The sequence below is a fragment of the Patiria miniata genome, unplaced genomic scaffold (assembly GCF_015706575.1).
Source record: "Patiria miniata isolate m_02_andy unplaced genomic scaffold, ASM1570657v1 HiC_scaffold_5, whole genome shotgun sequence".
NCBI lineage: Eukaryota > Metazoa > Echinodermata > Asteroidea > Valvatida > Asterinidae > Patiria > Patiria miniata.
Genome location: NW_024037072.1, coordinates 37215261 through 37227354, shown reverse-complemented (window position 1 = coordinate 37227354; position 12094 = coordinate 37215261). Strand labels below are relative to the sequence as shown.

Sequence of the window (12094 nt, the reverse complement as noted above, 5' to 3'; positions counted from 1 at the left end):
ACCACCTATCATTATATTCCAGTGAAATATTAATGTAGTCACATTTGAAATCACAGCGTTAATCTTTCCATAATGTACAAGATAATACAATAATTATTTAAAGAATCGGCAAACCGTATACAACTAACACAACTGAACAAAGGCCGTTATTTTATTACAAACTAGTTATTCTCAATCTATTTACAGCACATAATATTTATAGCACCACACATGGAGCATTTCGGGCTACCGAATTAAATTCATGTACACGCAAAATTCTTTCAGTACAATACATGTATAGAGGAATCAAGCCTGTGATCACTGTACATCAAGAGGCCCCCTTTAATGGCGAAAGCATTGTGCAAGCCACTGTACAAACTGCTTTCGCCATTTTGAGGGGGCATCCGTAATAGAAGTGATAGCGTGCCCGGATTGGTATAACATACGTCGTGCTCTACGCGCACGTCCATACAAATGCTTCTCTACAGTGCCTTGGCCTTGTGGTGTGTGGAGCATTGAAATCGTGGTCTGCGTTTATTAGTTTTGCAGGTTGTGGGTTCGAGTCCAGCCTGGGTTTATGGTGCGAGTGCACTTGGGCAAGGCACTTTGCCACTCATTGGTTCTCCCCGCCCAGGAGTAAATGGGTACCCGCACCTGTGAGGGCAGAGATGGTTATCGTGACTGATTTTAGCTGCTTTGCGCCGAAATGGCAGCATCAAGCTGATTGTCTTTGGAATGTGTCATTGGCCCAGTGAGCAGGGTAATGATGTAGCGCCTTGAGCACCAATACTGGTGGATAGGTGCGTTTTGTGAATACGCATTATTAAAAATATTTTTTGCGTAGAATAAAAACCATAACTGCATTTCGTACCAGGTTCCAATAAATAAATAAAATTGTCTCCTCTCTTGTAATGCAAAACTGACCCCCCTCCCCCCCAAAAAATACACCTCTCGCATTAACAAGATTGTGCCCGTCTCGAGATGGAAAATTGGCCATCAATTTAAACAATAGTTAGTGTAGGGAGACTTTTCCATAGACTTGTGCACAAAATTTGTCAAATTTAAATGTGCCCTAACTCAATATTCTCTCGTTTTATTTCAACGAATTTCGTATGTTTACTAATTAGACCACGAGCAACAAATATAACCTAATTGAGACAGTACAATTTTACCTCTAAAGGGGGGCTGTGCCATTAGGGAGACAGTTATGCATCTCCCTAATGACCGGTGTCTCCATATTATCGAAGAAATTACGATAACGTGTCTCTCTAAAGGTACATTTAGTAATATAAAAGAAACACAAGGAGCAAGAGGGCCAACGTATTCATAATTTGTTGCTCCTCATTTTTTTAGCGAAATAAACGGGACCTGTGTGTGTGTTTTTGTTCCACAGGGATACGCATGTGTAGCCTAGCTATCTTGTTCATTCAGTTTATGAATTAACATAAAATATACCGCGAAGCTTACTGCTACCTCATTTATATCTCATCTCTGCTTGGAGTTTTTCCTCTTGATTTTTCTCCCAACACAATTATGGGATGAACCCTGAAATTATCTCACTAAAAATGCTGTCAGGTAAAAACCTTTACTCAAAGCCATAGTTTTGTCAATAACTCAAAAACATTGATTTCGGCTGACTAAAATCGTGAGGTCATCGAACTATGGTCATTATTGACTTAGGCCCAATTACTGAAACGCCGGTTTCATCTTCCGTCTTCGGCTGCAGCTTGGGAAACCCCTTGGTGTTTACTGGGCCTAGATTTAGGATTCGGTTCCAGCCGCAAACCATAGGCATGAGGAAAGAAAACCAGAGGGTGTGTCTTCAATAAATGAGTGGGGCCTGGTTTAGTTTAGACTGATTCAAGAGCACCGTTTTTGATGTGGGATATTTTCTGTTTGCGTTCCACCATCCGGTCCAATAAGAAGAGCAGCCAATCCAGGAAGTCGTTGATGACGTCATCCTCTGTGATGCCGTTGGGAATCCTGTCGTCGCTGGTGCCAGGGCGAAGGGTACCTGCGGTCTGGAAAGAAAATAAACATGGAAGAAGGTTTTACACATATTTGTTGACCATGTGTCCATAAAAACAGCTGGAATGCTAACCAAAGTCTGTGCTTAAAGTTCCAAGCTTGGCCCTCTTTCATGACTCTGCTAAATTTTATGACGTAAATCTCGGCTTTTTCAGTGCTATAATAACGCTAATAACCACTTCGTTCGTGAAATACACCGACTGTCATCGTAAATAAGCACACTTCTTCTTTCGTTTGTCGGGTAGACAGATTCAAATATCAACTTGCAGATGGGTCAACCATAATTTGGTCTCCTGGTCCAAGTTAGTTATAGACCGTCTGCACCATGCGGAGAATGGTAGATGGGGCAATGGGATAGAATATAGAGTCGTGATATTGGACCAAATTTATGTTTGAAAGCTCTTGTGCCTTACATAATATTTATTGCGAATTCGAAAGAATAAGTGATATGAAAAAAACTTGCTGCAGTATTATTTTAAAGCTTTCCAAAAGACAAATTGTATAATATATTTGTAGTAGTCCTCAATAGTTGTCGGGGTATTGCTGGGGAAAACACGACAATAATTGTGTTACTTTTCAATATTTATCTCCTTTGAAGATGGATATCTCTTTTCAATCTACTTTTACAGTCGTTGTATTTGATGTTGACTCGTCGTCACTGTCATCGAATCCACAGTTGAGCTTTAATAGTTGTTTCGATATGATTGTCGTGTTGTGTCGTGTCGCGTCGCGTTGTGTCTTGTGCTGTGCTAAGTGTATGGCGCATTCTGTGTACTGTGCTGTGATTTGCGCTGGTTGCATTGTCGTTTTGTTATGCGTTACTTAGAATTCCGAATGACAAATTTAGCTTTCTGATGGTTTACCTGCAACAGGTAATATTTGCTAGCCATCGACAGCAGTAAATTTAAGCAATATAGGCCCATTCCCCAAAGATAACAGTACACCACAGTACAAACAGGTTCCCACTACAATCAGAAAATGCCTGGGAAAAAATGGAGTCATTATTGCTCAGTCACGAATCTTGTGGGCTAAAATTGCTAATAAAATCACTACTGCTGCTCGTCCGGCGGATTTTTCTACGCCTTCGAAATACTTGTGATTTGTGTGCCTTGCATGTCTTCAGGGAAATTTTGGTTTGTCATCCTACTGCTGATAAATTTCCCGGAGGATCTCGGGAGAGAGTTGGGCGTGTATCCATTCGTTTATAAGTTGCAGTTGAATTGTATGTCTTTGGGCGTGAAAACAAATTTGAAAAACTAAGTGGAAGGGAACGAATGCTCCTGTGGTTATGCCGCTTGAAAAGGCAAGGAGTCACTCTTAATTCGCCGATATTTGTTTGTGAGACCGATAGTTTAACACAATAAATCAACAGCATGTTCTCTTTACAGAGGACCATTAATGATCAAAGTCCAACATGTTTAGACGAAAATGCCTAACTCAGGCATCACGCAACTGATGTTTTCTTTTGAATATAGAAAGGATTTGGTCTTAAGCTTTGGTTTGAATGTAATATCTAATTTCGTTATTTGTGCACTGCATATTTACACACAGTGAATGGAGAAAGAAGTCTTGGAGCTTTAGATCAGAAAAGTCAGAAAAAAACAGCACGCCTTGATATCCAGGGCGTCCTGAAAAAATGGTGCATGTAAACCTCTCCATGGATGTTTACACCATCTTCAAGGTAATAGATTAAGCTTGAGAATACCGTTTGTTTTATTGAGATTGCTTTTGTAAATCCAAAGATAATTATGTTTGAATAACGGCAAAGCCAAGAAACCCATTTTGTGCCACTTTCTGTGAAGCAGTTAAAATCAGTATAGGCCTTGTCCTAGTCTAAAACCTAATGACTTTACTGTTGGTGATTTTTAACATTTTTAAGCAGAGTGTGCAATATTTATTTATATTTAATTAAACTCTTTCATTGAAGTTTTGAAGAAGTGAACCTGTCTGTACTATTAAATTGTTTTAATATAAGAACAAAACCATATATTGTCGTGTGAATGGAATGCTTGTCTTACACCCATAGGGATAATCTTATCAAAAGAGCCATACTGGCATTGTCTGATCTTTGAAGCACTCGCTTCCTAAAAGTGGCACAGAATGGGTTTTTTTGGCTTTGCGGTTATTCAAACATATCTCTGGATTTACGAAAGCAATCTTAATTAAACAAACGGTATTCTCAAGCTAAATCTGTAACCTTGAAAATCGTGTAAACTTTTGCAGTAAATTCCGGTTGTAAATTGGCGAAAATGGCGGGGTTCTCAAGCACCATTATTTTCAGGACACCCTGTAGATTTCTATTCTGAGGTCAGAAAGATTGCGATTCTCCAAGGAAACTTGGAGTACGTGTTTTGATATAATGAAGACAACAGCAGTCTTCAGTACGCCTTGATTCACCTCGTCTCCATACGGCTTACCCTATTCTGTTCGTCGATATTGCTAAAAGGCCCTGGAGACAAGGACGCTTATACCCTCTTATCCCCCCCCCCCCCAAAGAAGAGTGGGCATGCGCGGAATTGGAACGCGCGCAGTGGTCCAATGGAGAGTCAAACCGCGGGAAACTCTAAAAGGTCAGACGCGCCATGCTGCCTTTTGTCTTGCCTTGCGCTAATGCATGTGTTGATCTGTTACCGTTAAGCTTTCCTTTTTCGGTTTCTAAAGGCTTACAATAGATTCAAGATAGATTTTTTTTGCAAACCTTTTCAACGGCAACAGTGTCTAAATTAGCACCTCCTCCTTGCACCTGAACTGGTACAGTTTCCCCGCGTTCCATCTCAATGGGCTCTGGGCTCTTTCCTGCGGCGTGCGGAGAAACCCCAGCAGGGAAAGACTTCTCCGCGTCACTGTGGGTCGAGTCTGCACCTCCATCGGCGGAAAGAACCGCGGATAGCACGTTGCTCATGGGTGAATCCTCCTGACGATTTTTGAAATCGAGGTCATTTTGGACGTCAGCCTCACCCTCCTCTCGAATAAGATCATCCTCGGCTTCTTGTTGAGGCTTCAGAGAGTTCTGGTCCGTGTCCGATGCCACCAGCCCCAGGTCTAGTTTCTGGACGTCACTGTCCGAAGGCTGTACAACGCTCTGGGAATCTTGTCCTTCCGAAGGTTGGGCATCCGTCCATTTCGGGCCTGTATTTGAGCTTTCAATGTCCGAGGGCATACTGCCAAAGACGCTATGTGTGATGGAGGGATCGATTACCTCACTGATGAAAGTTCCCCCACCGAGAGGATCGTAGTCATCCGAGAAACCGGTCTTCGTCTCTAAGGAGGAGGAAGACGACACGGGCAGAAATTTACCCCAGTGCGAGTCGTCGTAAGTGGCGTACGGGTCGTCGTGATCCGGGCGGTCCGCTCCGGGGAGTGGAGCTCCCCACGACCGCTTTGGCTTCTTGGAGCCTCCCGCTCCGCTGGGACGTCTGTCAAGGACTCTAACCATTCCTGAAGATGGGTATGCTTCTATTCTTCTCTGCGCAATATCAACGGCATTCTCCAGTGAGTCGAGCTCCTGTGCTGCATCGGTAATGCGGGGCTTTTGAGCGAGCGGGAGGGTGTCGCAACCACGCCCAGCTAGAATCAATACCAGGAGGAGACTCAGCCATGCTGCCAGGAAGGTACTCTGTAACACGGACAACCGCATGCTTGCTGGTCAGACGATATAGATGTCGGCTTGAAAAGAAGACTAGTCTATACATTAAGGAGACAAAATGAAAATAAAAAAGAAACCTTAAAATGTCATGATTTCATATTAACCTTTTCATCATTGATAGTAACTCTTACAAGGAATTTGGATACAGAACAGACCTTTTCTGTCAAAATCTGACATAACCGTTACTTCATTGATGCACAAGAAAAGATGGCTCATCGAGCACTCACCAAAAGCCAATGGGACATTAAATTAATGAAGCCCCTCTTTCAAATCTCTTATCAAAATGGGGGAAATCAAGCGATTTTCCTTGGTTATTGATAATGGAGTTTCCAGTGCATGGGTTGCAGGAACAAAACCTATACACTGTAGTTAGATTTTTTACTAGAAAACAGTCAATCTTGCACCCAGCTGACTACAGCCCGTAGAGTTAGCTGGGTGCAAGTTTGTTTTCCAGTCATATCTAGAGTACTTTCAGGTAGTGTATTACGCAACCGTTTACACACAAAGTTTGGGGCCGGGAAAATCTAAATCAGGCAACTTTGAATCACTAGTATATTCTCCCGAAGCCTTAATGTTAAGCGCCAAAGATCATTTTGTAAGCGCATGGAACATAGCTGGCACCATATAAACAACAGTGTGTAGGAAGGATACATGTACATTGTACATTGTACAGGGTAAATAAAAAAAACCACGAAACGCAAATGTAGGGACTATTGTTTTAGTGAAGTTCTTCATGTAGCACTTTGAAAATCTAGCATATGAAAGCCCAATTCATAAGCTTTCTTTAAGTACAGGAATCATTAAAATCACTCATGTACTTTTCAAGTTACGGAATTTTAAACACAACCACCGTTTTTGTTTGCGTGTGAATTGTTTTCGTTTTGCTGAAAGAACGCACACTTTTTTTGGTGACTCGTGGACAGAACTTTAAAACGGTGGTTGTGTTTAAAATTCCATAACTTGAAAAGTACATAAGTGATTTGAATGATTCTTGTACTTAAAGAAAGCTTATGAATTGGGTTTTTATATCCTAGATTTTGAAAGTGCTACATGGAGAACTTCACTAAAGCAATAGTCCTGACATTTGGGTTTCGTTTTTTTTTTACTCACCCTGTACTTGACTCAGTTTTGCTTACTGCTTATAAGTCGAGTATCAAGCATGATCATATTTTGCCCATATTGGAAAGTTTATATTATTTTTCACCAATAACAGTGCCTTCGGGCGTGCCTCGGCGAAAAAAGTACATAAGTTACGATCTTATTAATGAGACATCGAACAAAAACTGTTGGCTCACATAAAAAAAAACGTTTTCGCAGAGTCCCGTGCACCAATCCACGCGCATAAAATAATGAAAAACAGTTCAGAAGACCAAGCACATAATAGTAAGAGCTTTTCTACTTCAATAATACAGCCACTTTAATCATTCTTTACCGAGCAGGAATACAATTTAATTGGTTTTTGCAGGAAAGCTCTGCATAAATTGAAAGCTTTAATCTTAGACCATAACCAAGGCAAGTTAATTACTGCAGGATACAATATCAGTAGTAACGTTTTTCTCATTTACAAATGACGTGATTAATTTGCAACAGTATTGTTTCAAGCAAAGTTGTTCCTGACCACAACGGTTGCCACTTGGGAAATGAAGAGAAAACGTTCTCATTACCGATAATGGTGAGGCATGGTAATTCAAGCCTTTTGCTCCGGAGATGGAGAAATTTGCTCGACAAAAATAAGTATCACGTATCAACGTTTCTAAGATGAATGTTTCTTGATGAGCGCATTAGGTATTGGTTGTGTTTTGCTGGGGGCTAATGCTCATTTATTACAATAGCATCCTCTCAAGACTGAAAATGAGAATCCTGACTTAAAGTTCCACTGTCAGGAAAGCTGCTCATCCTTGTTTCTTGGACACCAATCTTTCTGCAGTGTCGTCTTAACTTGAAAGTTTATCCGAAGTCAGAGAGTTGTTACGCAGCGAATATAGAAGGAAAAAGTGGATAAATTCGAAATCGGAAATTGTCCGTGCTCTGCTGAAAAAAAGTCAAGTTTAATAAAGGAATGAAGGAATACATTGGTAAATTACCCTGAAACGCACCGACAGATTTAATGAGAAAAACCTTGCTACAAGTGAAGATAAGGCGTGACCCAAATACCATGTGATATTATTCTGCCATAATTAATGATTAATTAAAGCGTATTTATAAAGCGCACGTATCCACCATTATTGGTGCTCAAGGCGCTACATCATTATTACCCTGCTCATTGGGCCTGTGATTCCAAATACCATCTCAGCTCCCTGGTGAGTATACAGCTCGATGCTGCCATTTCGTCATAAAACAGCTAGAATCAGTCACAATAACAATCTCTGCAATCCCGGGACATACCGTTATTTCGTTTTACCGTTTTGGATTTCCTCAAAAACAAAAACAGTAAACGCACCGTTGACCGTTTTTTTCGTTTTACAGTTTTGTAAAACGGTCAAACGGTATTAGGTCACAATAAACAATGACCTTTTTGTTGTTTTTCTTAATTGTTAAAAGCGATAAACGGTTAGTTGCTTCATTTCAGAGTGTTTTTTTACAAGAACATGACAATAAAAAAACGGTCAATAGTCCAGTCGACCATTTTTTGATTTAGGTTCGGCAATTAAGCAATGCACCTAGGAATGTTAATGCGTCCATGGGATCGAGTCATTGTCTGGGACCCAAATTGCCCTCCTTACAAATTTCGTTCTCACGACATAGTTTTCGAACTGGCTATTGAAGAGCCGCGCCGAACTCCAATTTCCTTCAAATATCTGCAACTTCTTCAAACGTATTACCATCCTGTATCCATTGTAAAAAGTAATGTCCTCCTTGAAGTTTTCCAGCGCCATTTTTGCTTGCAACTTTTAAGCCCCACCAACTGAATCGCATGAGAAGGGGGTCAGGGTCACGCCAGGAATCACACTACGCATTATGCCGAGGTAACACTTTTTCATGTCAAGGGCGGATCCAGAACACAATTTTTTGGGGGCCAAAAAAAATTTTGGTCCCCCAAAAAAGTGGGCCAAAAAAATTACGGCGTGGGGTTCGGGGCCCGCTTAAGGGCCCCGAATTTTTTTTGGATTCTAGATGCTCTGTGGTGCGATCTGAGGCAATTTCTGACCACTTTAACCAATGTTTTTTTTTGAGGAAAAGATGGTGGTGTACTCATTGCCTGCCTTTATTGCGATGTCACATAAAAAAAAAAAAATTGGTTTCGTTTTTGGGGGGGGGGGCCATGGCCCCCTTTGGGCCCCCCTGGATCCGCCCTTGTTTCATGTCAAGCATGGTCCCCCTCCACCCCCCTTGCCCACCACCACAAAATGCACCACGGACTTTTCACTACGACACAGAAATAAAAAAAAAAACAGTCTGTATTCAATACTGACTGTTTTGCTGTTTTTTAAAGTTATGTGTGTAAAGCTGTAAAACAAAAATCATTGATCGTTATGCTGTAATGAATTTTATCAAACTTATAAAACAGAGAAACCGTATTTATCTTAATACCGTTTGACCGTTTTACAAAACTGTAAAACGACATAACGGTCAATGGTTCGTTTACTGTTTTTGTTTTCAGGAAATGAAAAACGGTAAAACGAAATAACGGTATGTCCCGGAATTCTCTGCCCTCACAGGTACCCATTTCATGCATTTGCTCCTGGTTGGAGAGAAGCAATGAGTGACAAAGTGCCTTGCCCAAGGGCACACACACTACATGACCCCAGGCTGGACTCGAACCCACAACCTGCAGAATTACCCACAGACCACGAATTCAATGCTCCAGACCACGAGGTCACGGCACTCTTTTCGATCGAAAGAAAATTATCATAGAAGGTTGCTTTGGAAAAAAAAGTGTGCCAGCGGTCACACATTTTTAACGCATGTTAGCAATGGAATCCAGTTACGAGATTCTAGACAATTTGTGCATATGTTTTCTGCGTCTCCTCAAAATGTAGAGTAGCCACTGAGGTAAAACTTCATGTTAGTTGCTATGCATCCTACTTAAGATTTTCAGCAAATTTGTTGCTTCCGATGAAAAAAATTAATGCTCAAAGAGCAATGATCCTATATACCTTTAAAGGTCCCGTCGCAAACGAATTAGGGATGGGAAAAGGGATTTTTGAACGGTCAATTTTGCAAAGAGCTCTCACATACCTCTCGAGCTCCCTTACATCTGCAGTACCACTCATTAAAGGTAGAGTAGGGCCTACATCATGTGTAGCTATCCAAAAAGTAACTGACGAAATTATGTTGAAAATCTTACTTTGTTTAAAGATAGTAATGGCACTAAACTCCCTGTGATATGATTCTTTCTGGCATGCTGTCAATTTGAAGAAAACAACAAGAGAAGGTTATTTCTAAGATGTGTCTAAATGTTTCTTTATTTTTGCGTGTTTAATTCGGCGAATCCGTGAACTGGTGCGCGCGAGTTGATATTATTCGTCAGTTCAGCGCGGGACATCGCGTAGCTGCAATCGCCTGAATGAGAACGTGTCCCGGACGCTGATTTCGGGCGCAATTCAAAACATGACTCGGCAACTTTTGAATTGAAATCAAGTTCCTAAAGAATATCGTTTTCTCGGAATGTAAGCCTACAGCGCTCACTGAGCTAAAACTTCACCAGGTTAGTTGTTAAGCATTTTGAGCACTATTGTCGTTTCAAACGAAAAAAAATAATGCACAAATGACAAACGATGTACTCTACCTTTAATGTGATAATAAATCTGCTTTCGTTTCAACATGCATCAAAAATGAAAGCGAAAGTGTAACAGGCCGGGCGCTGTTTTGAATTTAGTGAAGGATTTGCAACAAAAAAGATACAATTCATTGTTGCTCGCACTGTGCGCGGCTACTTGACCGATTATTCCCGCGGACAATTATCGTTCAGATGATACTCTCTTTATGAATACACGATGTTAGATGATCGTAATCTGTTATTTGGCCTGGGTTTTTGAACGCGAGCCATTATCGGGTGTCGGGTGTCGAGTGTCGACAACAGAGGGCGGAACCCCATGAAAAAGGTCTCAGGTGACGGATTGAACTCTGTGCTTTCAAAAGGACTCTTTCACGACACGAAAGGAGAATACTCCTACGTTTAATCTGTCCGCACAATGCCTGAAAAGGAGAGAGATGATACCGGTGAAGCCCTTGGAGAATACACATGAAAAAAATTACAAATAGGGGAAAAAAGGACGAAATCGATTTAAGAATCTCGAAATGAAACTGCATCTGGGCTCGGGCGCAGTGTGGCCTGCAGACACTATTTTTTTCGTATTTGAAGAAAGAAAGTGCAATGTTTTTGTAGCATCACTTTCATTGTGAGTGGGGAGGAGGGGGGGGGGTATACACACCACCCACCTTTTCCACACGAGCATATTGACCCGTATAACCCAATTTATGACCACACTTGAACTTTGACTCCAAAACTTAATTATAGTGTTTCAAAGTATGCGAGTTGGATTTTTTTTTGCATTTAAAGAAAACTAAGCGAACTTGTTTGCCGCTTATCTTGCGTACTGTTAAAAATCTTAAGCGTATTCGAAACAACCTTCTGCAATCAAGGCATGTTTTAGTCCATGGAATAGAGGCTTGTATACGGCATGCGTCTAAGATAATGCGTGCCGATTATGCAAAACCGACAACACTGCGTCTTGACCTCCAGATTCCGACCATTCAGCGGGCGCCTTCTAATTGTGTCTTCGGTAACCGGATGTTGAACGACAAACACACGGCAGCTATTGATCAATTAATTTCTATTCTAAAGGACGTCACAACTTTCAACGGCGGCTCCGATTGGCTGGCGCGCGGAGTCGCACAAAACTGTACGTGCACGCGCACAGATAATCAGACGCTCGTATTGTAGCTCTGCACACGTACTTGGTGGGTTGTTCAAAATGTTGGGAACTCGAAAAGCGGGGAAATGGGGCAAGTTTCTACTTTTGGCTTTGATCAAAGTTGAAAAGGCCATTTAAAAAAAAAATGGGGGGGGGCAAATTCGGGCACTCTAAAGAAAAAAAAGTTAGGGGTGCAATGTAGCTGAAGTATTACGTTTTATTTCAGCGAATTTTCTGATTTATTAAAGTATCCTTTTTGAGTGGCTCAATAGGCCTATAATATTTCAATCGTCGGGGATTGTGTTGTTAGTTATGAATTCAGTGGGTAACGTTGGAACCAGACCCATGGGCTGCGAGCCCTGCCTGGAGTCAGAGGGAACGTTGAACGGGGCAGTTCGGTTGAGGGAACGCCCCAGCTCCTTCTGCTCGCGCTCGTACGGCTCTCAGCCCACATGTTATATTTTGTATTTTCGCCGTTTAGGTTATAGGGGAACAATATATTTGGAGGATATTATCGAGTGCTGACGCTAATACAGGAGTTGACCAGGCTCAGCCCCCCCCCCCCGCCTTCATGAAATGATTT

The 12094-nt window shown here is 41.5% G+C and overlaps 1 protein-coding gene across 1 annotated transcript; it reads right to left on the bottom strand.

Moving 5' to 3' along the window:
- Positions 1-1805: 1805 nt before the first annotated feature.
- Positions 1806-5644, bottom strand: LOC119741420. The gene is made up of 2 exons (XM_038217164.1): positions 4706-5644; positions 1806-2000 (listed from the first exon to the last, which is right to left on the bottom strand). Exons 1-2 carry the CDS (start codon positions 5642-5644, stop codon positions 1830-1832), a joined length of 1110 nt encoding a protein of 369 aa, XP_038073092.1. The 3' UTR covers positions 1806-1829.
- Between the last annotated feature and the right edge of the window lie 6450 nt (positions 5645-12094).

Excerpts from the sequence above, each read along its gene's own strand:
- LOC119741420 (XM_038217164.1), bottom strand. The coding sequence starts at position 5,644 with ATGCGGTTGTCCGTGTTACAGAGTACCTTCCTGGCAGCATGGCTGAGT. Across the intron at positions 2,001-4,705 it reads ACACTGTTGCCGTTGAAAAG|ACCGCAGGTACCCTTCGCCC; the intron begins GTTTGCAAAAAA and ends TTTTCTTTCCAG.